Here is a 27,094-nt window from a genome sequence, read left to right as displayed (position 1 = left end):
CTGGACCATTTTCTTAGACCATTCACAAAAATAAATTCAAAATGGATGAAAGACTTAAATGTGAGACAGGAAACCATCAAAATCCTAGAGGAGAACACAGGCAGCAACCTCTTTGACCTCAGCCATAGCTACTTCTTACTAGATACATCTCTGGAGGCAAGGAAAACAAAAGCAAAAATGAACTATTGGGACTTTATCAAGATAAAATGCTTCTGTACAGCAAAGGAAATAGTCAACAAAATAAAAGGCAGCCTACAGAATGGGAGAAGATATTTGCAAATAGTCTTAACAGATAAAGGGCTAGTACCCCATATCTGTAGAGAATTTAAGCACACTCAACACCCAAAAAACAAACAATCCAGAAAAGAAATGGGCAGAAGATATGAACAGATATTTTTCCAAAGAAAACATACAGATGGCTAACAGACACATGAAAAGATGCTCCACATCAGTCATCATCAGGGAAATACAAATTAAAACCAGGATGAGATACCACCTCACATCTGTCAGAATCACTAAAATTAACAACACAGGAAACAACAGGTGTTAGGATGTGGAGAAAGGAGAACTCTCTCATACTGTTGGTGGTAATGCAAAACGGTGTAGCCACTCTGGAAAATAGTGTGGAGCTTCCTCAAAAATCTAAAACGGGAACTACTTTATGTCCCAACAATTGCACTACTAGCTATTTACCCAAAAAAAATAAAAAATACTGATTCAAAGGGGCACATGCACCCTGATGTTTATGGCAGCATTGTCAACAATAGCCAAATTATGGAAACAACCCAAATGCCCATCCACTGAGGAACGGATAAAGAAGATGTGGTGTATATATACACAATGGAATATTAGCCATCAAAAAGAATGGAAGCTTACCATTTGCAATGACACGGATGGAATTGGAGGGTATTGTACTAAGGAAAATAAGTTAGAGAAGGACAAATACCCTATGATTTCCCTCATGTGGAATTTAAGAAACAAAACAAGAACATATGGGAGAAAAAAAAAGAGGGAAACAAACCATAAGAGAGGCCTTAAGATTAAGACAGAGAACAAACTGAAGGTTGATGGAGGGACGAGGGTTGGGGGTGGGCTAGGTGGGTGGTGGATATTAAGGAGGGCACTTGATGTGAAGAGCTCTGGGTCTTGTATGTAAGTGATAAATTGCTGAATTCTATTCCTGAAACCAATATTGAACTGTATGTTAACGAAACAGAATTTTATGGACAGCTGGGTGGCTCAGTCAGTTAAGTGGCTGCCTTTGGCTCAGGTCATGATCCCAGGGTCCTGGGATCGAGTCCCATGGGCACCAGGCTTCTTGCTCAGCAGGAAGCCTGCTTCTTCCTCTACCTCTGCATGCCATTTCCCCTACTTGTGCTCTTTCTCTGACAAATAAATAAATAAATAAATAAATAAATAAATAAATAGAATTTAAATAAAAATTTGAAAAGAAAAAAAGTTCCATGTCAGTCTAATTTACGCTAGTAGCCCCAGCCTTAGAGCAGTGCCTGGCACATACTAGGCAACTCACTGTATATTGTCAGATAGGTAAACAAATGAATGGATAAGGATAAGATGTCTTTCCTTGTGAATAGTCAAGCTTTAAGAAACATTAACTTAATATAGTCTTCATATTTTTTTTTAAGATTTTATTTATTTATTTGACAGAGAGGGAGAGATCTCAAGGAGGCAGAGAGGCAGGCAGAGAGAGAGGGAGAAGCAGCTCCTAGCTGAGCAGAGAGCCCAATGTAAGGCTCGATCCCAGGACCCTGAAATCATGACCTGGGCCAAAGGCATAGGCTTAACCCACTGAGCCACCCAGGTGCCCCCTTCATATTTTATTATATAAATAAAATATTCTTAGTTTTTGATTTTAAAAATAGGGCATTTTAAATAGTACTGGGAAAACTTGACAACTACATGCAAAAGAATGAAACTGGACCATTTTCTAACACTATACACAAAAACAAACTTAAGATGGATTAAGGACCTGAATATGGAACCTGAAACCATAAAAATCTTAGAACAGAGGCAGTAGTATGTCTGACATGGTCATGGCAACATTTTTTCTAGATAGGTCTCCTCAGGCAAGGAAAACAAATGCAAAAATAAATTATTGGGACTACATCAAAATAAAAAGGTTTTGCACAAAATAAAAAAGGAAAGCATCAACAAAATAAAAAGCAACCTACCGAATGGGAGAAGATATTTGCAGATGATATATCCAATAAGAGATTAATATCCATAATATATGAAGAACTTACACAGCTCGACACCAAATACCAAACAGTCTAATTAGAAAATGGGCAGAAGAGCTGAATAGACATTTTTCCAAAGCAGATATACAGATGGCCAACAGATACATGAAAAGATGCTTAGCATCACTAATCATCAGGGAAATGCAAATCAAAACCACAATGAGATATCATTTCACACCAGACAGAATGACTAATTATCAAAAAGATAAGAAATAACAAGTGTTGGCAAGGATATGGAGAAAAGGGAAGCCTCATAAACTATTGGTGGGAATGCAAACTGGTACAAGCACTGTGGAAAGCAGTATGAAGTTTCTTCAACAAATTAAAAATAGAAATACCGTATGGCCCAGTAACTGCACTAGTGGATATTTACCCAAAGAAAATGAGAAAACTGGTTCAAAAAGATAAATGCACCTGCCTGTTTATTGCTACATTATTTACAATAGCCAAGATATGGAAGCAATCTAAGTATCCACTGATAGAGAAGATGTACATACACATACACAAATACACACAGAGGAATATTATGCAGCCATAAAAAGGATGAGATCCTACCATTTGTGACAACATGAATGGACCCAGAGGGTATTATGCTAAATGAAATAAGTCAGACTGAGGAAAAAAAAAAAACCATATAATTTCACTTATATTTTGAAACTAAAAAACCAAATGAAAAAACAAAAAGCAGAATCAGACCTATAAATACAAACAAATTAGGGTTGCCAGAAGGAAGGCGTGGGAGGATGGACAAAATGGGTAAAAGGTAGATACAACCTTCCAGTTATGGAACAAATAAGTCACAAGAATAAAGGTACAGCATAGAGAGAATAGTCTGTGGTACTGTAATAGCGTTGCTTGGTGACAGATGAGAGCTACACTTTTGGTGAGCATAGTATAACGTATAGAGAAGTTGAATCAGTATGTTGTACACTTGAAAGAAATGTGTGTCAGCTATACTCATATTTAATAAAATACCATTAATTTTTTTCAAAATTAAAATTTAAAATAAGTTATCCAAAAAGTGAAAGAGCAGGAAGTCTTGTTAGTCGTCTTTTTTTTTTTTTTTAAGATTTTATTTATTTATTTGACAGAGATCACAGGTAGGCAGAGAGGCAGCCAGAGAGAGAGGAAGAGAAGCAGGCTCCCTGCTGAGCAGAGAGCCCAATGCAGGGGTCGATCCCAGGACCCTGAGATCATGACCTGAACCGAAGGCAGAGGCTTTTACCCACTGAGCCACCCAGGCGCCCCTTGTCTTTTTTAGTTCTAATTCAGATCAGTTGCAGGTGCCATGATGGGTGCTTTACTCCATAGGTGACTTCCATCAGTCTCCTCCATTGGTGACATGCCCTACACTGTCATATACCAAGGGAGATAAGAAAATGCTGCATTGAACTATATTTGGAGGGTTTTGTTTGTTTAATGTGAGGGCAGTTCACTAAGACGTGACCGCTCCCTCCTACCATGTATAACCACTGTTTTGGGGAAGAAGGGAAAGCAGGGAGGAGGCATGAGTATAAGAGAGAAGGTTGTTAGAAGTTATGATTTTATAATGTGTAATTACTTGAACTATCTCACAATAAGATTAAATTTTTCTTTGTCAAAATATTTTGTTTAAACCCCTTAAAAAGCAAATTATGAAAAGTTTTTAAATTGGGGAAAATTAAAACAAAAGTCGGTATGGGCATGGTCACTAGGGTAAATCAAAGTTGTATATATTATGCAGTTAGTCCTAAGGCTAAAGGATAGCTAAAGACCTATTTAACACAATATCATAAGAACTAGGAAATAAGATGAGTCATAGTGTTTGTTCAATATATGGTATTAAGACAGTGAGGAAGCTAGCTAGAAAAATTTTAAGTTGAATCTATACCTCACATCCTGGTATGCCAGGGATATATTCCAAATAGATCAAAGGTTCGAATGTGAGGGAAAAAAGCCATTAAAATACTACAGTAAACCCTAGGAGAATTATAACCTTGTCAGGGGAGTGGGGATATAAAATTCAGAAGCCTTAAAAAATTCTGATTACATAAAGATGCAAAATTTCTGTGTAGTAAAAATGACGATAAGCAAACTCAAAAGACAAATGACAGTTCATATCATACTTCTTATTCTAATTTTCCTAATATAGAGGATTTTAAAAAATAGTACAGAATTAGTTCACAAAGAAAATATAAACACTTCTTAATTTGATGAATAAATCAACTTCATTTAAGAGAAATGGACATGGAAATTACAGTATCAAACCATTTTCTGACTTTTAGAATGAAAAAAATTAGCACAACTTTTGCTGTGTTTTTCAAACTTTGACTGTGACTGAGAGTAGAATTTCTTTTTACTCTGTAGCCCAGTATATTCACACATACAAAACTGAAACAAGTTTCACAAAAGAATACTTACCATTATTACATGATGTACTGATATTTCCTATTTTTCACTTTTCTCTCTTCTTTGTTTTGTTTTCTAATGCTGATTGTAAGCCACTAAAAATATTTCTCTAGGTTGCCAGGAGAGAAATCTACAGTTTAAAAAACAGTTCTCCATTGAATATATATTGGCAATGGTTAGGATACTTCTGGTGCCCCACCTCATATCCTCTTGGCCTGTGTAATAATTTTAGCCCATTGCTGCAGGATCTAGCTGCAAGTCAAAAAGTCAAGTCCGACAGCACTTTTCCTCAGCCACATCACACGTATTTCTCACTTTCTGGCCTAAGTCTTCACTATCACTCAACACAGGGTACCTATAACTCAGTAATTCTGAATCCTATGCAAACCTGGAAGTAGAAGGATGTTAACACCCCAGGAGATAAGCCTTGATTAATGGGAGGTGGGAGCCAGTGGTCAAAAGTTACCTGTTTTGTCCCTAGGGCAGAGTAACTCAAAGTGCATTCTCTGTGGCGCTTCAGAGGGTCCCCAGCACGACTGAGCCCCAGTTGCCAATAATAGTGAATGCTATATCGGTGTGTGTCAAACTAAAACACTTCAGGATCTTGGTTACATGTAGATTCTAATTCAGTAAGTCAGAGGTGGAGCCTGAGATTCTGTGTTTCTAATAAGCTCCAGGTGATTCAGATGGTGTGGCTCACACTGAGTTGTAAGGACCTGGAAAACATATCCTTCCATTGGCTTTCCCTCCTTCCCTATTTCACTCCCCTAATACCTCAGATTCTCTTGGGATCATTTCCCAAAATAAACTATATGCACACAAACCTGTTTCTCAGGCTCAGGGGTTAGGCAGAACTCCGGTTAAGACAAGTAGTAATGACCCATTAATTCTGTTTCTAGGAATTCATCCTATAGAAATGTTCCCATATGTATAAAATAATTTTATTCACAAGATCTTTCATTACAACATTATAACAGCAAAAAAATAGAAACAATATAAATATAAGTAGAGGGTTGGTTGAATGACTTACTGTACTGTGGGCTAGTATATAGCTGTTAATAACAAGGCTCTTTATATTCAGATAAGAAAAATATTTAAGATGTATGCTAAGCATAAAGGGTGAGGATAGAGTATCATTCATACTAATGCCTCCATTCGAGTAAAATAAAGACAATATGATATATATTTCTTGTGTGTGTATGTATGAAAAACTCTGGAAAGATACAGAAATTAAATAATATTGATTGGGAGGAGGGAAAATGGGTGGCTTGGGGACAGGAAAGGGAAGGAGACCTTTATACTGCCCTTTATATATTATTGAAGTTTGGGGCATATGTTAATTATTGGATTAAAATTTTTTGTTTTTAGTCTAGAAATGTATTACATTTTCTTCCTTCTCAGCCTTCTTTGAATGCTAACATTGAATGTTATATATTCAGATCAGTATTGGAATAAGATCACTTACCACCTATGTTATCATTTATGTCCATATTTAGTTTTCCAACAGGTTCCAACATAAATTATTACTATACTTTATATCTGTATTTTTAAAAAAATTGTCCTTGAAACACTGAAAAAAATTAAATAAAAAAATTATTGTCATAACACATAACATTGTGTATAGTAAGCACTTGGTAGCTACCTGCCAAGTTTATCTCAATACCCTGCATTTGGCTTCACCACCAGAACAGTGCTTATGGTAGAGCTAATTGAGCTTATTGCCTAAAAGCACAATTATTCAGGATGTCACCAGAGGAGGGAAGGATGATGGTACCAAAAAATAAAAATAAAAAAATTATAGCAATGTATGATATTTTTACCCTAATAAAGCAAGGGAAATATATAATACATTTTAAAAGAATTCTTGGAAAAAAAATAAAATAATTCTTGGTAAGTGGGTAAAATGTTAAGAGTTTTGTTGTTCAAGTAGAGGGTATTATGCTAAGTGAAGTAAGTAAATCAGAGAAAAACATTTATCGTATGATGTTTCTGATATGTGGAATTTGAGAAACAAGTCAGAGAATCATGGGGAAAGAGAGGAAAAAAGGAAATGGAATGAAACCAGAGAGAGAGAGACAAACCATTAAGAGACTCTTAATCTCAGGAAACAAATTGAGGGTTGCCCGAGGGGAGGCGGGTGAGAGGAATGGGGAGGCTGAGTGATGGACACTGGGAAGGGTAATGGCTATGGTGAGCACTGTGAATTGTGTAAGACTGATGAATCACAGACCTGTACCCCTGAAACAAATAACACATTATATGTTAATTTTTAAAAAAGATAAAAAATGTTGTTCAAGGATTAAACTTAATTCACTTTAGGAATTCACATACAGACTCTCACCTCCTGGTGATGCTAAAAAATGAACAAATATTTGAGGGTCTACTATGACCCAATTCTGTAGTAGGCCCTGGGGATATAGTGGTGAGCCAAAACAGACATAGTTTCACGCTCAGTAAACATAAAGCCTAGTGAGAGACAGATATGAATCAAGGAGTTGTGTTCATGATCAAATAATTACAAATGAGTCAAGTACTCTAAATAAAAGGGACAGGTTTTCTTATAGTATTATATATAAAAGGAATCTGATGTGGGGCTAGAAATCAGGGAAGATAGAGTTTGAGTTGAGATCTGAAGCATACAAAGGATGTGCGAAGTTTACATCATGCAGCCTTTGTTAAGAATTTCAGTCTGTGGTTTCCAGATATTTATCAGTTATCTATTGCTCTGTAGCAGACTACTCCAAAACTAAGTGACTTAAAACTACAGTTTATTATTTCTCATAATTTTGTGGGTTAAGTGGGTGATTCTTCCACTGATTCTTCCGAGTTCCTTCCCACTCAGTGTGGTCTTTCTTAACCCAACTTCTTCATGGCTTTCGATCCTAGAATTTCAAGAGCGTAAAGACAGAAGCTGCAGGGCTTCTTCAGACCTTGGCTCTGGAACTTGCACGGTATCACTATTTCTGTAAGCAGGTGAAAAGGCCAGTCTAAATTCAAGGGATGAGTAAATAAATTCCACCTCTCGATGGACAGAGCTACAAAGAATGTGGCCATGTTTTTCCATCTGTTATAATCTATTGGGTAACTGTGTACTCATTAGTTATTTACTAAGCATTGTTTTAAGAACTAGAAATCAAATATGAATAAGATACAGTAATGTATGTATATGTTGCTATTTTTTTCCTTTTCCTTGGAGCACATGGTATTTCTAAATTATCATTCTATCTTCCATAGGGGATCAGTATTCATGAATATTTTTTTCCTGTGGCATAAAAATGAATCATCATTAAATGAATAAAATATAAAGAGTCTTACCTAATTAGGAGGGGAGAAAATCACTGGAGAATATAAGTAATTTTTAACCTTTCTAAATTTATAATAAACTACATGTATTTTATAGTTAGAAAAGAATTAAGGTTATGTCAGTGTAGCTATACAGTTATGAATGATATCTATAAGCACAAAAACTAATTCAGTAGTGAAGATCTCAGGTCAAGTTTTTCTCTGTAGTTATATTATACCTCTGTTCTCAGGTTTGTTTTAGTGATCTTTTAGAGGTGGTTTGTTCCCAGCTCAAAGTTTGCCCTTTTGGATATTTCTGAATGAATGAATAAATAAATATTATAAGTAATGACAAAGACATTAGCTACCTGGAATTTTGTTTTTTGTTTTTTGTTTATTTTTTTTGTTTTTGCAGAAAACGTCATAAGAAAACAAAGGTATTTTATTTGCTTAGAAAGTTATATTATGAATAGTAATCTAACATTTTTTCCACTTTTTTTGAAATTGTAAGAATGATAAGAATGCTGCTTTTATTCTGATGGAAAGTGACAGGCTAATCATCAGTTTACCCAGAGTGAAGTGGACAGAAGTAGCACTGACTATGGCATCTCAGCTACAAGAAGAATGTATTGCTTTTATTATAGAAAACTTCTCCAAGATCATTCAAAGTGAAAATTTTGCTCTTCTCTTACAGGTACTATGTCTAAAATTATATCCTATATTTAGCCCCATCTTTGTGTTCTGATTACCATTATGTAAGAGTTTTTAAACACAGGTTGCCTTTGATTAAATTAGTGTGACTTAAATAAATTCCATAGCAGATGGCATGCTCGCATAGGATTTAGAGCAATGATGGACAGGATTTTTGGCTCACAAGATAATGAAGGCAGGAGGGGACAAGTCTGAATGCACTGGCAAGGCATAATGTAACTCTGGCCAGCAGTAGCCCTCAATCAGCATAAGCCATATTTTAGAAACCAGTCATAAAGATACAGTTTTGTCAGTAATCCAGTTATGATCAATGCAAAATTCTTGGTCTTAGTTATTGAATAAAGAACTTTGATTATTTCTAGTTCCGTTTTTAGGACTATTTTGGCTTCTAGGAACAGTGTATGTGTTGTATGCAGATATTTTTTAAAGGAAAGGGATTTTTATAATGATAGTTTTTATTATTATAATGTAGTTATAATAATTATTAACAGAGAAAATAAGATTTCTGGTTGACTTCATATGGCCAGTTATGATGAATGGTCTGTTGTTAAGCCAGACTTTCACATTTCTTACACATTTTACATGTATTCCTATTAAATATAAATTTCTATGTTTTGTAGTCACAAGCAATGAGCAGCACAGCTGATCTATTGGACAAAATTTTAAAAGCAATTGAAGAAAACATTACCACTGAGAATAGTTGCTCTCTTCTTATGGCTCTGGACATGTTACTGAACTCTGACAGTACAAAGGAAATGGTATTGAAAGTGATGAAATTCATTTAAATGATATAATATTTGAATTGTTTTAGGATTTTAAAATATATGCACATCTTAAATGTTGCATGGTTCATTGAAACTATGTAATGGGGATTGGTTATAGTCCCTACTTTCGTGTCTATTTGGAATTTTTCATAAAATAAAAATTTTTTAATTCCATTTACCTCTAAATAGACACTGTAAAAGTTCAGAATTTGGCAGTTTGACTCACTAATTCTAAACATAGTTTGATACTTAATATTAATTGGCATAGCATAACTCTAGTATTTCTCCCGTGTTTCTGTATTAAATTTCCTAAAAATAGAATGTACAGAAAAATTTAAATAATTTTTTAATAATTTTTAATAATCTTTTTTTATTTTATAATATATTCTTAATCCCTTTTTACCCTCAGAAAATCATATTTAAAATTGGATGGACTAGGAAAAAGCAAAATTAAAATATTACTTATTTTGAAATATACTTAATATTAGTAAGCTTATTGCAAATTATTGACAGTTTTTGTTTGTTAAACAAGAATGATAAAAAATGTCATCGTATTTATTACCATTATATAGAGTATTTGACCTTGTAATGTCATAGTTGATTTGAAAAGGCTGTAGAAGATATTTATGTAAAGGCTATTGGTGATTTAAAATAATGTTTGGTTGAAAGGATAAGGTTTAGCTTCATGTTCACTATAAAATTCTGTTTTTGACGAGTAAGCCTTCATAAATAACATATACCGACGATTTTAAAAATCTAAGTGATGACATCATTGATCTAGCTTAGGAGTAAGTAGATTCGGAAAGGAATAATGACTGGTTGCTATGACAATGTGGCTCTCACCAGCTGCTGATTTGTTGCTTGAACACAGGGTTTTACGTGCAAGATCCAGGCTCTGCGTGATAAGCTGTGGATCTTCCTGGTTCGGTCTTTCTATGCTGTTCGTCACACAGAAAGCTGGAAGCTGATGAGCACAGATGATCAACAGAAAATCCAAGCAGGTATGTTAGCCGTGAGATTTTTTATTCTTATTTTATGATCTCTGTAATAAGAGACCTTTTGAGGGGATGCTAATAAGTGGTAGGATTAACATTGTTTGCTTCTGTTCAATAATAGCTTGCTAATTGAAACTCATGATAGTATGTTTAGGCAGTTTTAATAAATCATGCTTGGCTGTTCTTGGAAAATGACTCATTTCCTTTATATATGTGTTTATCAGTTTTTAATCCTACTCTATAGTAGCAGCAGTGTTCCAACCAAATTTGCTTAAAAGCGTTTTTATAAAGAGGTTAGAAGTATAGGAAAATGTAATTCACATAGAACATATTACCAAACATACTTTCTCTTCCTTTTTAAATATATTTTGCCATAAAGCTTTTCCATCTTTTGCATAATATATCATTTCTTGTGGTTTTGTCTAAAGTAGATGGCTTTATTTCACAATTGATTGGTTCAGTGATACGATGTGTGCTATTGCAGAGTGTCCCTCAGGAGCCGCACAGTGCTCTCTGACATTTAATAGGTACCATTTAAAACATTAGCATTAAACAAAAGATGTGTATTGCTCAGAATGTATGTTTGTTTCAAAAATATTACGATAAAAATGTTGAGGGTGTGGAACTAAAAATGGCTTCATGACTATTTTTGGGTTAAAGCAGGTGCATTAAAAAAAATATTTGCAGATTCAGCAAGTATACTTTTAAAAACATTTTAAGAGACTATATTTTAGAAAGCGAACACTTTTTACTATAAAACACAAAAGCCATATGTGATATATTCTTGATAGTACAGAGATATGTTAAATTCCTTAATGGAGTAGTCAGAATATGATTTGCTCTGGCTTGCATTATGAGCATAATATGATTGTGTAGCTGGATGTGAGCTGAGGAGCACTTTTCAAAGAAATTCCAACAAAATAATAAAAGAACAAAATCATGAAACAATGAAAATCAAGGTCTTCAGGAATTTGAGATTTTTTCCTTTGTGACTATTTCTGTACTGATTTTTGGATGACAGTTAATTTTTACTACAAAATCTATTCAATGTGAAGAAATAAGATCGGCATTGCATGAGTAGGTGTCATTCAGCTCTCTTCTGATTGGTAGTAAACTTTGTTTTTCTTCATTTTAGAGGATTTCATAGTTAAGTTGTGCCTTAAACAATATTATTCTTTATCTTTATTCTATACAGTACTAATTACAAATACATACAAATACGTATATACACACACATATGTAAAACAGAATATATTGGTAATTGTACTAATTGTCAAAAAGAACTTTTTAATCTATCCCATCAGTGTAATAATATCTTTTTTATAATCTTCAGTATGTTGAATTATAATGAGTCCTGACTTATGGGTAGTTACTGCATTGGGAAACCCCAGATAAACGAGTGATTTGAGATTGTCTTTGTTACAGCATTTCTTACATTCTGATTGAGTTACTCACCTTTGGGAGAAATCTTATATTAACTTCTTTTTGTATAGGGTTGTGCAAAGTCATTTGCTTACTATTAATCAGTCCTTATAATGCTATTTCTAGGATCCTGCTTTGTGTTATAGCACAGATCCTATAGGATACAAATAGAAGATGCAATGGAAGTGTTACATATAATTTAATATATTTTTCATCGGCTGTTTTAGTAAATATCAAATGATTTTTTGAGATTGTATTTTTCCAAACTATGGCTTATATAGTTTGAAATATAACCCTCAAAAAAAAAAGAACTATATTAGCTGAACTATATTTATAGCTCTCATCCTATTATTTCTTTTATATTTTCCTGACGTCATTCAAATTCTTATTTGAAGAGCATAAAAACATGAGTTCTCCAATAATTGCCATATAAACCTAATGTAGAAAGTGAATTCTTATGTAATTCTGAAAAGGACGATATGGGTTTGAGGATTGTTTCTTGTTTTATTTTCAACAGAACCTAATTTTTTTCTCTTCTCTTTCCTTCTTCCTCATGATATCTCTGCAAAAGCAGGAAGTATTTGTAGTTAATTTCAGCAAAGTATTTTTACATTTTTTAGGATAGGCACCTTCTCATATTTAATGGTTTATAAAATATTACATTTGCCACAATCTGTAATTTTTTGAAATTTAGAAAACTAAATGAAACCAATTATCTCTAAAATTTCACAGCTTGAGAAAATTCCATTTTTTTGTAAATTTATGAATCCTCTCATGAGTTTTTATATTTCTTATTTATTAATTTTAATTATGTAAAATCCATAGACACCAGAAAATAAGATTGAAAATGGGGTTCTTTAAAAAAAAAGTTCTAAAATATAATGGAATTACTTGCGTATACTAGGTTGCTTTTAGCCTTTCTTAAGTTACTTCCATTAAAACATAATCTTTTTCTGCTAGCATACTGTTTTCCCTCTACTTTTATGGTAATGATAGTATTTCCTATAAAAATAAATTGTTTCTTTCTACAGCTGCATTTGACAAAGGTGATGATCGAAGACTTGGCAGGAAGCCTGTATTCAGTAGTTCTCAGGTAAACTTTTAAAATTTCACGGGTCTGAATGAAAAAGGATGCTAAATAATTTAAATTTTATTATTTTATGTTTCAGTGATTATTTAAATACATTCATTAAAGCTGTTTCTTAATGAAAATAATCTTGAGTCTTTCTTCAATCAAGCTAACATTCTATAAATTTTTAAATGATGTGAATTTTTAATATCCAGCTGGCATAGGAAGTGAAATATTCTGCCTTTTTTATTTCCTTGAAAACCTTTTTGGCAACTAACATATTGAAGCTATTCCAACAGATCAGAAGTTGTCTACAATTCTAGACCTAATTCAATGTCTAATTTTCTAATTAACCTACTTCTTAAAGAAGATTTTAGTTGTCCCAGTTTTCTCAATACTAAGATTTTAATTCACATAATACATTTTTGGTGTGAAAAAGGCAATTCATACCAAGAGTACAGTTAGTTGTGTTTTACTTTAAAAGTGACTTGCTGTATTTATATGAGGTACATGAAGTAGTCAAACTCAGAAAAACAGGAAGGAGAATAGCAGTTGCCAGGGGCTAAAGGTATAAGGAAAAGGGCAATTTTTCAGTGGGTATAGAGTTTCAGTTTTACAAGATAAGAAAGTTCTAGAGATTTGTTGCACAAGGTCTATATAGTTAACATTATTGTACTTCCCACGTAAAAATGGTTAAGATGGTAAATTTTGTCTTTTTTTTTTTTACCACTTCCCACACACAAATGACTTTGTATATTTGTTACAATGTGAGCCATTTTACTTCTGCTAAGCATGGAACACTTAGACTCCCCGCTGACCATTCTTAGGTATATGGTACAGTTCCACAGAAACACTCTTAGGACATTTTTCTCTATGTACTGATTCCCTCTCTCTTATCCCCAGTGGATTTTTGTTGTTGTTGTTGTTGTTTGTTTTTTGTATTTTTTTAGGCTTCCTAAGAATTATTTTATCTGCCTTTCTTTCTGCTTTTCTACTCACTGTTATCAACCAAGCTTGTCCTCTTTTCTTGCCTTAACAGCAAAAGAGAACAGTCTCATTGTTCTTCTTCCCCTCCTGACATTCGGGTGGCCTGAGGGTTTATACTGTTAACCATGGTGGGAAGAAAATAGGGTAATATTGTAATATTGTTCCCCTCAGAAGGGCAGAATACTGACAGGGGTGCTGGACTTGGGATAATAAGAGTTAAAATCTTGACTTCACTTTTTCTTTCTTTTCTTTTCTTTTTTTAATCCTTACCTAGGTTTTCACTGGTTTTGTGAGGGAGTGAAATGGAAAAGGTGTGGCCTCCATGAGGCCAGAAGGCTGAGCACAGGATACAGGTTTCCTGGGGTCTTTTAGCATCATTCTTTATCTCCTAACAGGGGCGGGAAGTGTGTGAGTGTGGGAGGAAGCCTCTTCAGCCAAGTGCAGGGATTGCAGCACTGACGACCGGCACAGCTGCCAGGACAGTGCAGCCTTGATGTTGCCTTTGTTATCTCTGCCATCTGTGAGCTAGCTATCTGTAAAATGGACTAATAAAACCTAGCAGAATTCTTGGGAAAATTAAGTGAAATAATTTATGTGCAATTATTTGGTACTTAGTGAGTGCTCAATAAGTATGGAAGGAATAGATGCGTTTTACAAGACGAGATGAGATCTGGAAGTGGGAGAAAGATAGTGAGATAAGACAGAGAGAAAGGTTTAAGAAGAGTGCTGGTACCAGAATACTTAAGGTAATGTCTGGAACTTGTTTCAAAATAAAAGGGAAGTTAATATATGAAACAAAATTGGCCAAGAGCTGATTGCTGTTAAAGCTGGACAATAGGTACATGGGGGTTCATTATACTAGTCTGTCTTCTTTTGATTATGTGTAAATTTTACTACAATAAAAAGTTAAATGAAAACCAACAAACAAAAGGAATCATACTGGAACCAAAGGGGTGTCTAAGGGGAATTCTATAGAGGAAGGCAGCTATGCTCACCACTATACCACCAACGCTGCACGGAATTCTCTAGAGGATAGCTCTCTTTTTTCATTTTTCTCATTAGCATGTGGTCTCATTTTTGTCAGTAGCAGACATCTTCCCACCTGGCCATTTGTATATAAGAAATATATGTAAACTTCGCAGATGTAAGTTAGAGAATGTCTAGATATATGTGTATACGTTGAATCCTCATCTTGCTATACTATGTTAATATAAGGTTTCTAAAGGAGTATGGTTACTGCATATACTACATATACTACATAGATCTCACCCATAGCGTGATGCTTTAAAAGAGATAGATTCAGTGGGTTAAGCCTTGCTTTAGGCTCAGGTCATGATATCAGGGTCCTGGGGTTGAGCCCTGCATCAGGCTCTCTGCTCAGCAGGGAGCCTGCTTCCCCCTCTCTCTGCCTGCTGCTCTGCCTACTTGTGATCTCTCTCTCTGTCAAATAAATAAAATTTAAAAAAAAAATAAAAAAGATTGATTCAAGGATATGGTAGATTAAGTAGGATCACTTTTAAGGGTGAGAAGAAGTCTAAAATCAGAAGTCTGCCTGGTTTTAGGTATTAAAAATAGAGAAAGGATTTTTAAAAAGATTTTATTTATTTATTTGACAGGCAGAGATCACAAGTGGGCAGAAAGGCAGGCGGAGAGAGACAGAGGGGGAAGCAGGCTCCCCGCCGAGCAGATAGCCCGATGCGGGGCTTGATTCCAGGACCCCGAGATCATGACCTGAGCCAAAGACAGAGGCTTAACCCACTGAGCCACCCAGGCACCCCTTTTTTTTGTTTGTTTTTTTGAGCTAAGATTTGATTAAGAAAACAAAAAATGAGGACCAAACCTATTTGAACTTTTATAAATATTACATAGAATCCTGGAACACTGCACTGAGTAGGACCAGTCTCTACCCTCTAGAAATAAATATGAAGCCCAGAGAGGTTAATAACTTCTTAACTATCCTAAGTCAATTAGAGATAAAGCTATGACAACCCAGTGATTCCTTTATTAGGACTCTACCTCTCTTTTCCCTAAACTCAGCCAGGTGTGTGTGTGTATTCCCACCCCCATATATGTTACCTTAGACAGATTTTTAATGTAAATGGAAGTTTTCTATATTCGGAAATATTAGCCCTTGATTTGTATATCAATATATGATCAGATTTGAAAACATGTGTCACATTTTTTTGAGTATCCAGTATGTTATGGGCACAGTGTTAAGGGATACAAAGATGAAGACAAAGATGAAGGCTCCTCCTTAGACCTTTGCAGTCTCATACAGCTTTTCAAGGCGGGGGGGCATATTTCATAAAGAGTGGCAATATCTTAAAATTTTATTCTGCACTTCCCAGCACTTTTTAAAATGTTGTTGTTCCCTTGCATAGCAAGGTTGATTCTAACCGAAATGATACAGGCACTTTGTCTTCAGTGTCTTAAGTGTTCTTCTCTTTTCCTCTTTTTTACCTACTTTACCTGTTTTTCGGATCCCTTTTCCTCCACTTTCTCCATATTGCAGTGTTGTGTTACTATTTTGTTTCTTCCCAGAGACAAACTTTTCAGATGTGCAGTCTCGTTTCTAGGGGCTTGCAGCCCAGGAGCCCACCCCCAAGGATTAAATCTTTAGTGATAAAATTTCAGACATTTGGGATAGGATCGAAGAGACAGTTTTTGGTGAAAATCTTTATAATGTACCTCAAATTATACCATATAAATGACTACCTGCTTAAAGTAGTAAATCATGAGCTCAAGTCCTACTTCCATCCCTACAAGCATGTGACCTTGGTAAATCACATATCAGCTTTAATCCCCAGTTTCTTATTTATGAAATAGAGATAGCAACAGGAGCTCTCTCATAGGAGTGTTATGAATATTAAGTGAGATAACGTGTGAAAAGGGTTTTAGCACAGAACCTGGGAGTGGGCCTCAAAAAACATTGGACATTGTTATCATTGACCCAAGGCATCCTGACACCTTTAGGTGTTAATCTCTACCGTAACTTCGCAAAGCTAAATAGTATGCCTTTTTAAAATAGCATTGTCTTTTAATTTTTTATGCTGTATTTCAGATTCAATTAAGGTAATGTGACCAAAAACACATTCAAGTGATGAAAAATGATTCAAATTTTGAGTGGCCCTATATCGTAATGTGATCTTTACTTTCTTCTCTTTGAAAAGCTGCTTATTGAAACAAAGTATTGTAAGTCAAGTACTTCCGTCAAGTTATAAAGAATTTTTTTTCTTCTTTATAGCAAAGGAGACAAGTTTCTGGCTCTGGTGTTATAAAAAGCAAATCTTGGAGAGGAAATACCAAGAACGATTGTTGGAGTTATCCCTCTACTAAGCAAAAGATGAAATCTGATGGATTAGGAGCATCTGGTCATTCATCAAGTACTAATAGAAATACTATAAATAAAACTTTGAAACATGATGATTTAAAGGAAAAGGGTGGTACAAAAACAGCATCTAAGGTTACAAAAGAACTTAAAACCGGGGGAAAGAATGTTTCTGGAAAGCCCAAAGCTGTAATAAAGTCCCAAACAGAAAACAGTGATAATGCTAAGTCAGCAAACAAGTCGCCTAGACAAGCTGTGGAAAGATCTGCAGCAGCGTCAGCAAATGGACAGAAAAACTCATTAAATGAGAAAGGAGTGAGAAATCAGGAAGGGCACATTACAGGTGCCAGGCCCAAGGTACTCACTGGAAACTTAAATGTGCAAGCCAAAGCAAAGCCTTTGAAGAAAGTGACAGGAAAAGATTCTCCATGCCTCAGTATCGCAGGGGCTTCCAGCAGATCGACCAATTCAAGTATGGAATTTCTGATTTCCACTGAATGCCTGGATGAACCAAACGAAAATGGATCTGTAGGAGAAGAGAAGCCTTCTGGTAATAAACTGACCTTTTGTGACTCTCCAAGACAGACAGTGAAAAACAGTGTGGAAAGTATCAAAACTTCTACTGTAGGTGGGTTTTAGTACCCTCACTTTTAATAGCTCCTGACAGTTAAAGTTCCTAGAAAAAAAATCATTCTGTAGTTGGATGTTTATTTAGTTTCAAATTCCAAAAGGCATTTATTTACATGTGTTCATGCAAACTGAGAGAAAACATACTTCTTCCCACATTAACATTTATTTTTGGATATAGTGTCTGGCCAGTGAATTTATGCATGGCTTTTACATATTCAATGTTCTGTTTCATGATGGACTTTTTCTTAATTTACAGCAGTAAAATCTCGACCTGCTTCAAAAGTTACCAATGGAACTTCAAATAAAAAAGGCATTCAAGAAGAAACTAGTATAAATAACAGGTAAGTCTTTATTCATTATTTTACATGTACATTAGCTTTCTCTGCAAGTTAATTATGTGCTAACTTCTAGCTAAATATTTTAAAAACATCTTTTCTTCTTTGTTAGGGAATGTATTTATTTACACAATATTTTTAAACTTTATTAAAAGAAGATAGTGTATGAAAAATGATATATTACATTTGTGGCACTTGATACGTATTGCTTTGTTATACTTGACCTGCAGGTTTACAAACTTAAAGACCTATGAACATAAGGTTTTTCTATTTTTAGAAAAAAAAGATAATTTTTAATTTCCTTGAGGAAAAAATGTATTTTGTAATATGAGTCTTAAAATTTCATGTGTTGCTGAGTACAGTACTGAATGCAAATCATTTTTCTTAGTGTGCTAAAGAAGGTCACTAACAAAGGATATAGTGATCCAGTACCACAGGCAATTTTAAAGAAAAAAGGAAATGGCAGTGGTTGTGCTACAGCTCAACAGAGAACAAAAAATGCCTCATCTAATCTTGCTAAAACTCAAGGTAAAGCTGATATGGTCCTGGGTATTACTTCTGTGTTTAAATTGAATAAGCAGAACTCTGATGTGGAACTTTAGCAACAAATAAGAATATAACAGGGTTTCACTCATTTTACATTTGTGCCATACTATAGAGATAAGACTTTACACTTTTACTTTTAGATAAGTATTTTTAAAAAAGATTTATTTGAAAGAGCGCGGGGCCTGCACGTAGGGGGAGGGTCAAAGGAAGTCCCAAACAGGCTCTGGAGGGCAGAGCTGTGGATCTCAGGATTCTGAGATCATGACCTGAGCCGAAGCCGAAACCAAGAGTGAAACCCAGGCGTTCCTAGATAAGGATTTTGGTATTTCAGGGTGTGGGTTTGGTTTTTATTGTCTTTTATGAGAAATAATTAAGGGAGTCAATAATTTACCTGTAATTTTAGTCCTTTTATATATTATGCCTAGGTTTCTTCAGTTTCATTGAAAACTATCGGAATTCCGTGTGCAAAACCAGCACTAATATTAGAGCCCTTTAAAAAGTAATGGTACAGTCTTAAGCACTGTGACATGTAGAGAAGAATTTTCCCTCTGTGCTGTGCCTGTTGTTTTGCCACTGTTTTCTCTCTTCTAAGAGAGAAAAGCATACTGATCAGATTGCATAAGGACATGCAGATGACATAACAACTGATTTTAAAATTAATTTGCTCTATGTATTAAACATTCACATAAGTGTGAGCAGTTTGTAAAAACCTGAAAATAATTTTGAGTTAATTAATACCGAAAGTGAATTTTAAAATAAGCTAGAGAAAAATTATTCAATTTCTAGTAATAACTAAAAATTAAACTTACAGAGGTTTGGCAATTCTGTTTGATAGTTTTGATTATCATCTCTAGGACTGAACCAGTGTAAACAAATAGATTCTCAAAATTAATCCTTGCCCTCCAATTACCATTTTTAGTTTCCACTGTACATCTAAGTTGTTAATCCAAATGATCTACAATAAAAATGGTCTTGTTATGAGAAATAAATTAGTTTTGTTCATGTTTGACAGGAAAATAACTGCAGTAATTTCAACATTTCTATTTTATATTTAGCTTGATTCTCCTTTTAGTTGTGTGGAACAGTCTTTTTCCCCCAAAAAACTTCAAAGGGAAGATCCTTCCTGCTCTTTTGATATAAGAAAATCAGATTTTTCCATCCTCATATATTTATGCAAATCCAATTCTGGTGTAAGGATCAACACTCTTGAGGAAAAAGATCCTATTTAAATAATTTTACTAAGATGCTGCACAGTAGTCCCCTATATTTATAATAAAAAATATTTTTCTTATTTTATCATGTTCCTGACACCTAATCTTTGTCCATGTCACAGGTGCATCATTTCTTGTTTATTTCTCCTAAAGTAATTTAAAAACAAATACTGCATTTCATTCACAAATTGGAAAGTACATTATGTTTTTAAATTTTCTTTTCTCAGGATCTCAAGGAGAGTCACCGAATTCAGTAAAATCTTCATTATCTTCAAAGAGATCTGATGAAAATGTGACAAAATTGGACCACAGTACAACTGCAGATAAACAAACACCTAAGAGAAAAATTGTTAAGCAAGGACACACATCTTTGCCTAAGGTTAATGCAAAAATAGCATCAATGCCTAAAAACTTAACAAATCAGTCTAAGAAAAGTGAAACTTTCAGTAATAAAGAGTCAAAACAGAAAACACTCCCTGGACAGGTTGTGTTGAAAACTCAGCCTTCTTCTCAGAGACCTTTAAAAAGTGAAACATGTGTTGTCCAAAAAAGTATGCTTCATGATGTACATGATAATAATAACAAGGATGATATTTCTGAACAGAAGCCTCATGAACCTCTAATTAATGTCACATCAGAAATCAGCGGTAGAGAAGCATTCCAGTCATCATGCAAACCTGACCCACAAAAGCCACTAAATAATCAAGGGAAAGAGAAGTTAGTATTAGAATGCCAAAGTATTTCAAATCTGGATAAATCAATAAAACATGAACTAGAATCAAAACGGATTTGTTCAGATAAAAATGAAACAAAATTTTCCAGCAAAGGATCAGATCAATACAACACAGCTAAAATACATTGTCTTTCTGATAGGAGTGATAATGCAGATCCAAAATTTTATAGCGCCGCTGTCCTAAAATCCATGATTTCAAATCACAGTGAAAACTCCTTGAACTCTAATCCTGTTTGTGATTTAGATTCAGCAAATGCAGAGCAAATCCATTCAGTATCAGACAGGGAGAAGCAAGGAGGGAAACAAGATGCAAACAAAAAATTAAGCATTAAATGTGTCAAAGATGTTCTACCATGTGTTGCTGAAAGGACAAATGGTACCTTAAATTCTGTCCAAGATAGCAGAAAATCTAAAATTCATGTAGAAGAACAGAAAATTCCTAGTTACTTGTCTGATGACTCTGCTATGAGTGAAATAAAACATGCTACAGCAGACTCAGATATTTCTTCCAACTGTGTTTTGGAACAAATATCAGGAAAAAATTCTCCTAAAGATATGGAAACAACAGAAACTCCGGAGAGCCATGAAACTCCAGAAATTCCCTTTACGAGCCACTGGAATTTGAGTACCAGTGGTCTGCAGCAGAGAGACAGCCCTGAATCTGACACCGGCAGCGCTACCACTTCCTCTGATGACATAAAGCCCAGATCTGAAGACTATGATGCTGGAGGGTCTCAGGATGATGATGGGTCAAATGACAGAGGTATTTCTAAATGTGGCACTATGCTGTGCCATGATTTTCTTGGAAGAAGTAGCAGTGATACCAGTACTCCTGAAGAATTAAAAATATATGACAGTAACTTAAGAATTGAGGTGAAAATGAAGAAGCAAAGTAGTAATGATCTTTTCCAAGTTAATTCAACAAGTGATGATGAGATTCCTAGGAAACGGCCAGAAATTTGGTCTCGATCTACAGTAGTTCACCCTAGGGAAAAAGAAAATATTCGACGAGGCAGTGTCCAGTTTGCTCAAGAACTAGATCAAGTTTCTTCCTCAGCAGATGAAACAGAAGATGAAAGATCTGAAGCTGAAAATGTTGGAGAAAATTTGTGTACATCTAACTCAGTTCCTCAGCAGTTTCAGGGAATAATTAATTTGGCTTTTGAAGATGCAACAGAAAATGAAAGTCACGAGTTTTCTGCAACTAAAAAATTTAAAAGATCAGTCTTACTTTCAGTAGATGAATGTGAAGAACTAGGATCTGATGAAGGGGAAGCCCATACTCCCTTTCAGCCTTCTGTAGATTCTCTTTCACCTTCTGATGTTTTTGATGGCATTTCTCATGAACATCATGGAAGGACCTGCTATTCCAGGTACACACAAGGAAATGAAGGTAGTATTTTAGAATGTAAACAAGATAAAGGCAATAATGTATATAAAAACGAAAGCTCTCTCTTGGGTCCCAGTAGCATTGACTCATCAAGAAAAGATAAACAGAATGCTTCAGCCACAGGAAAAAAGTTCACAGTAGATGTCCTGGTCAAAGGAGGCAGACAGCTTCTTCCAGAAGATAAAGTAAACTGTGGAAGCAAGGTAGATAATGACTTTCAGCAACGCAGCAAGCTCTCAGATAATGATATAAAATCTCAAGAAAGACCATGTCATTTGGAGCTTCATCAAAGAGAACCCAATTCTGACATACCAAAGAACAGCTCTACAAAATTTCTGGACTCCTGTCGGAGTCAACTTCTGCCTCAGGAAGGTCAAGTGAAAGAGAACCATTCTACAGCTACCAAAAAAGCTAATATTGCTTTATCTGCAGGTAATGTACAGAAATAGAAATGCTAAATCTGTAAGAAAATGAGTTTATAGATTTTAAAGTTGTAAGTAGCCCCAAATGTTATATTTTAGTTAGAATAATTAAGCAACAGATACAAATTTCAAATGAAAACTTAAATTTCTTAATAATATGAAAACTAGCTAGTTAATCTTTATTGTTCACTTAAAATCCTAGTGCAGAGTTAAGATCTAGCAAAATTTTGATTATTATTAGAGCTAATCTATTAAGAGATTTTACATGAAAGAATAAAGAGAAAACTTAGTTTGCTATTACGTAGCTATTTATGTCTAATTTAACATAGAATTCTTGACTATTAGAAATTTTATTATACATTGGATATGATTTATGGACTATGCTAGTATATATCTAAGAGGGCTGTGCAATAACTATAATAATATAACTAAAAGCACTGAACTATTTTAACTAGATTAATTATTACAATTTATATGCATTTTACAGAGATTAAGACTTCGAGGATCACTATAATTCTAAAATTTTCAAGTAAAAAGATAAATTTCCTAAAAGAGATTATATTTAGAAGTAATGATAATATATGAAAAAAGCCCAGGCTTATTTCATATGTATAGATGATTTCCTGTCTAATTGTTTTGTGTGTTTGTCTTCCTTATTAAAGTAATTGAACTAATGACCCACATTTAAAATATGCAATAGTGACTGACCGCATAGCTATTGTATATCAGAACTAAGAAAGACCCTGATCAATAGCCCTTGTTCAGGAAAATCACAACAATAGGGAGCTCTTTAAAGTTGTATTTTTTGTTTGTCCTTGCTTGCATCCTCTTTTGCATGTGCAATATACAAATAAGGCATTAGATAAAATGTATTTATTCCCCTTTTGGAAATGACTTAACTTAAAAATCACCATAAAATAACCATGTCTTTTTTTCTCTTTTAAGTTCATATTATAGTGAATTAGATACATGTGCACATTCTATGTTTATGTTTAAATAATTTTTGTTTTCTGTATCACACATTTTCAAATTAAAGTATAGAGAATTATTGTTAGTTGCCCATGTTGATTTTGCTGCTAAACATCCTTCGGTTGTTTTTTTTTTTTTTTTTTTAATAGAAAAAGAAATGCCTCAGTAATCTTGTCAATTTTGTATGAGTGTTATTTTTTCCATTCTGGTTTTTTTTTTTTTTGGACTATAACTGTTACATTGTTTTAATATTGTTCTACAAAACTCTGAGGGGTACCAACATGAGCAATTTTTACATTGTGTAGTATTATGAATTATTTCAGGAGACATAGATGATTGTGACACACTGGCACAAACCTACATGTATGACCATCGGCCTTCAAAAACCCTCTCTCCAATATATGAGATGGATGTAGTAGAAGCATTTGAGCAGAAAATGGAATCAGAAACACATGTTACAGACATGGATTTTGAAGATGATCAGCACTTTGCAGAACAAGATTGGACACTATTAAAGCAACTGCTCTCTGAACAGGATTCAAACTTAAATATTACGAATTCTGTTCCTGAAGACTTAAATTTAGCACAGTATCTAATCAAGCAGACACTACTTTTAGCACGAGACAGCTCAAAACCTCAGGGTAAAGCACATGTTGACACTTTGAACAGATGGAGTGAACTAACCTCTCCCCTTGATGATTCCTCAGCAAGCATCACCATGGCTAGTTTTTCCTCTGAAGATTGTTCACCCCAAGGGGAATGGACAATTCTGGAACTGGAAACTCAGCATTAAGAGTATTAACACTTTGGAAAATTTCGAACTATGCCACCACCTTATTTTTTGATGCTTATATTATATCCAAATAATAATTGCATTAGTCAGAGATAGACTGTCCTTAATATTGAGGGAGCCTTTCCAATTTGTTGAGGTAAACATAATTTGTTTATTAATATATCATATGTAGAAAAAAGTGTTTTTCTAAAATTTTTGAGCATGTTTTATTAATTATTAGTGAAATTAGTAGACTTACAAAGAAACCTTACAGTTTTCCTTTCCTAACTGATCATTTGTTCACTTGTTTATAATTCAAGGATTTAAAATGTGAATGCACAAGTAGATCAGTCCCTTTACTTTTTGCTCTGCATATGATAACAGTAATTTAACAATAAAAAACTTACTGTGCTTGTGTCAATTCATGTAGAGTTAATCAGTGAGTAACATTCAAACTCAGGTTGGTGTGATTGAGCCTGATAACTGAGTATTAGAAGAAACTTTCACTTTCCCAACAGTGCAGGTCCAGGAAATTGTGAAGTAAATGCACTTCAAATTTCAGTCACATTGCTGCTAAAACAGAGAAATGGAATCCTTCATAACTATCTTTTTTGGGGCATATCCAAAGAGAGGCATCTGCCCTTGTCCATTTGTTTCACCTATACAGACTTTATAGTTAGTTAATTGCTCTTCATTTTCCATCCCATATTAGAGATATTTTGGAACTTTTCTAGCAATAAGCCTGTACTAAATATTAATTTTAAAATGGGTACATGAGTCATTTGAACTCAAATGAACTAAGTTAAACTGTGTGTGTTTGTGCACACACATGCATGTATGTTTGCTTTCTCAGTGTGTCTGTATAATTGGTTCCTTATTTCCTGGATCACATTGTCTTTCAGTCTATAATTTTGGTAGCAAGACAAAGATAAAAATCTCTTCTACAAAATGGTACTGGAGAGTGAACACTTGGATACCTACTTCATATATGTGCACATTGCTCTTAGGATGATAAAATTTAGTGGAATTAGCCTCTCTCAAAGCTATGTAACTAACATAATTTCTCTAAAATATGTCAAAAGTAAGGAAACCTTTTGGTTTAGAATTCCTTTTCTAAAATAACGGTTTTCACGGGGCACCTGGGTGGCTCAGTCATTGGGGGTCTGCCTTTACCTAGGTCATGATCCCAGGGTCCTGGGATCAAGCCCTGCATCAGACTCCTGGCTCGGTGGGAAGCCTGCTTTTCCCCCTGCTTGTGTTCCCTCTCTTGCTGTCTCTCTCTCTCTGTCAAATAAATAAATAAAATAACGATTTTCAAAAAATTAACAGTAGAGTGAATCTGTATTTTGAATAGCTACAATCACATTAATGCTCATTTTTTTATTTTTATATAATAACAATTATATTTTAGCCATTAACCTGTTACATCATAAATTTGCCAAGCGTTTTTTGTTTGTTTGTTTTTACTATATATATATATATTTTTTTTTATTTATTTTTTTTTTTTTGACAGAGAGAGCACAGCAGGTGGAGTAGCAGGTAGAGGGAGGGGGAGAAGCAGGTGCCCCGCTGAGCAAGGAGCCAGATGTGGGTCTTGATTCCAGGACCCTGGGATATTGCCCTGAGCCAAAAGCAGTTATTTGACCAACTGAGCCACCCAGGCACCCCAAAGCCAAGCCTTTTTAAACTAGAAGCTCTGTAGGGGTCACTCATTCATTCTGTCAAGAAACAGGCATTTGTTCTACGCATGGAGGTACAAAGATAAATAAGGTTTGATTCCTGTTCTCCACTCAAAAAAAAGAGTGTTAAGTTTCTAGTGAGGGGGAAAACCATGTAAGAAGTTAAAATATAGCATTGTAAGAACATTGTATTTTCAAGATGGGTGGGAACTTAGAGATTAGTCTAATCCCTTCAAATTCCAAAGAACTCTGAAGCCCATAGGAATTGAAAGATTGTCCAAGGTCCCATAACTAATTCATGGGCTACAATCTAAAATTTCTTAATTTTAATTTGATGTTATTTCTACCACAAAACATGCTCATTTGATTTTTATAAAGCTTGAGAGCAAGCATATTTATAGGTGATTTATTATATAAAGAAGTAATGTATGATACTCAGAAAGAGTGCAAATTCCCAAGACATTGTGTTATTTCCTTTTTTCCAAATATGAAATTGTTTTATGTGTTCTTTTTAATAAATAGCTCAGAAATTTGATGCTTTATAAATGAGACTTCTTTCCCAGTTCTAAGGTCTTAAAAACTTTGTTCTTCAACTACTAGACATTAAAAAGCCATTCAGTTTCATGTCACATCTGCAAATTCGGTATAGGGAAGGCATTTTGCTTAAGTAGTGACCTCTTAGGTAATTTCAGGACATGTGTGTTTTCTTATGCTTTTTGTGCATCTGCCAGCCTGTTTGCTGTGGGACTCTTCAGGCTAGTACTTCATGATTTAACAAACACAAAGGGAAAAATAATTGCTAACATTTATTTAGCTCCTATTATATGCTAGACACTGTGCTAAGTGCTTTAAATATACACTAACATTAATTCTCATAATAATTATATGAGAATCGTCTTCTTATCATCTTTATTTTACACATGAGGAAACTGATAATAGAGTCCTTACCCTGGATTAGCTGGAAGAAACTAAAAGAGAAATAACACACTATACTCTTGTTTGGTAAGATAACAGTTGTATATGGTCAGAGATGTGTGAGCCCAGAAGGAGAAGCTACAAACAGCTTCTCAGGAAGAGAAGATTAGAGAAAGCTTCTTAGAGTAACTAATATTCTGTGACTCCTTCAGAATTTCTATAAAGGGCTTAATGGCTGCAGTCTAGTTGGAAGTGTAGGCCAGGGGACTTAGCTTGAGGAGTACTTGT

The 27,094-nt window shown here is 34.5% G+C and overlaps 1 protein-coding gene and 1 long non-coding RNA gene across 6 annotated transcripts in view; one reads left to right on the top strand and one right to left on the bottom strand.

The window, feature by feature from the left end:
- LOC123938910 overlaps nt 1-22,020 on the bottom strand; it is a 78,907-nt gene extending 56,887 nt beyond the window's left edge. The window contains exons 1-2 of the long non-coding RNA XR_006817787.1: nt 21,891-22,020; nt 17,570-17,730 (exon numbers count right to left, since the gene is read on the bottom strand). This is a non-coding gene — a long non-coding RNA (uncharacterized LOC123938910). The remainder of the gene's footprint in view (nt 1-17,569; nt 17,731-21,890) is intronic.
- Nucleotides 1-25,649, top strand: part of BTBD8 (BTB domain containing 8) — a 107,334-nt gene extending 81,685 nt beyond the window's left edge. For 3 of the 5 annotated variants that reach the window (XM_046000569.1, XM_046000605.1, XM_046000595.1), the window contains 9 exons: nt 8,440-8,622; nt 9,260-9,397; nt 10,275-10,404; nt 12,852-12,913; nt 17,121-17,832; nt 18,091-18,175; nt 18,558-18,697; nt 20,154-22,481; nt 23,764-25,649. In XM_046000569.1, the coding sequence (XP_045856525.1) occupies nt 8,440-8,622; nt 9,260-9,397; nt 10,275-10,404; nt 12,852-12,913; nt 17,121-17,832; nt 18,091-18,175; nt 18,558-18,697; nt 20,154-22,481; nt 23,764-24,233 (4,248 nt within the window). In that variant the 3' untranslated portion in view covers nt 24,234-25,649. The remainder of the gene's footprint in view (nt 1-8,439; nt 8,623-9,259; nt 9,398-10,274; nt 10,405-12,851; nt 12,914-17,120; nt 17,833-18,090; nt 18,176-18,557; nt 18,698-20,153; nt 22,482-23,763) is intronic. The other 2 variants (XM_046000577.1, XM_046000587.1) reach the window with 2 other exon arrangements.
- The last annotated feature ends 1,445 nt before the right edge of the window (nt 25,650-27,094 follow it).

Source organism: Meles meles, chromosome 1 (genome assembly GCF_922984935.1).
Source record: "Meles meles chromosome 1, mMelMel3.1 paternal haplotype, whole genome shotgun sequence".
NCBI lineage: Eukaryota > Metazoa > Chordata > Mammalia > Carnivora > Mustelidae > Meles > Meles meles.
This window is presented reverse-complemented; position numbering and strand designations above follow the sequence as displayed.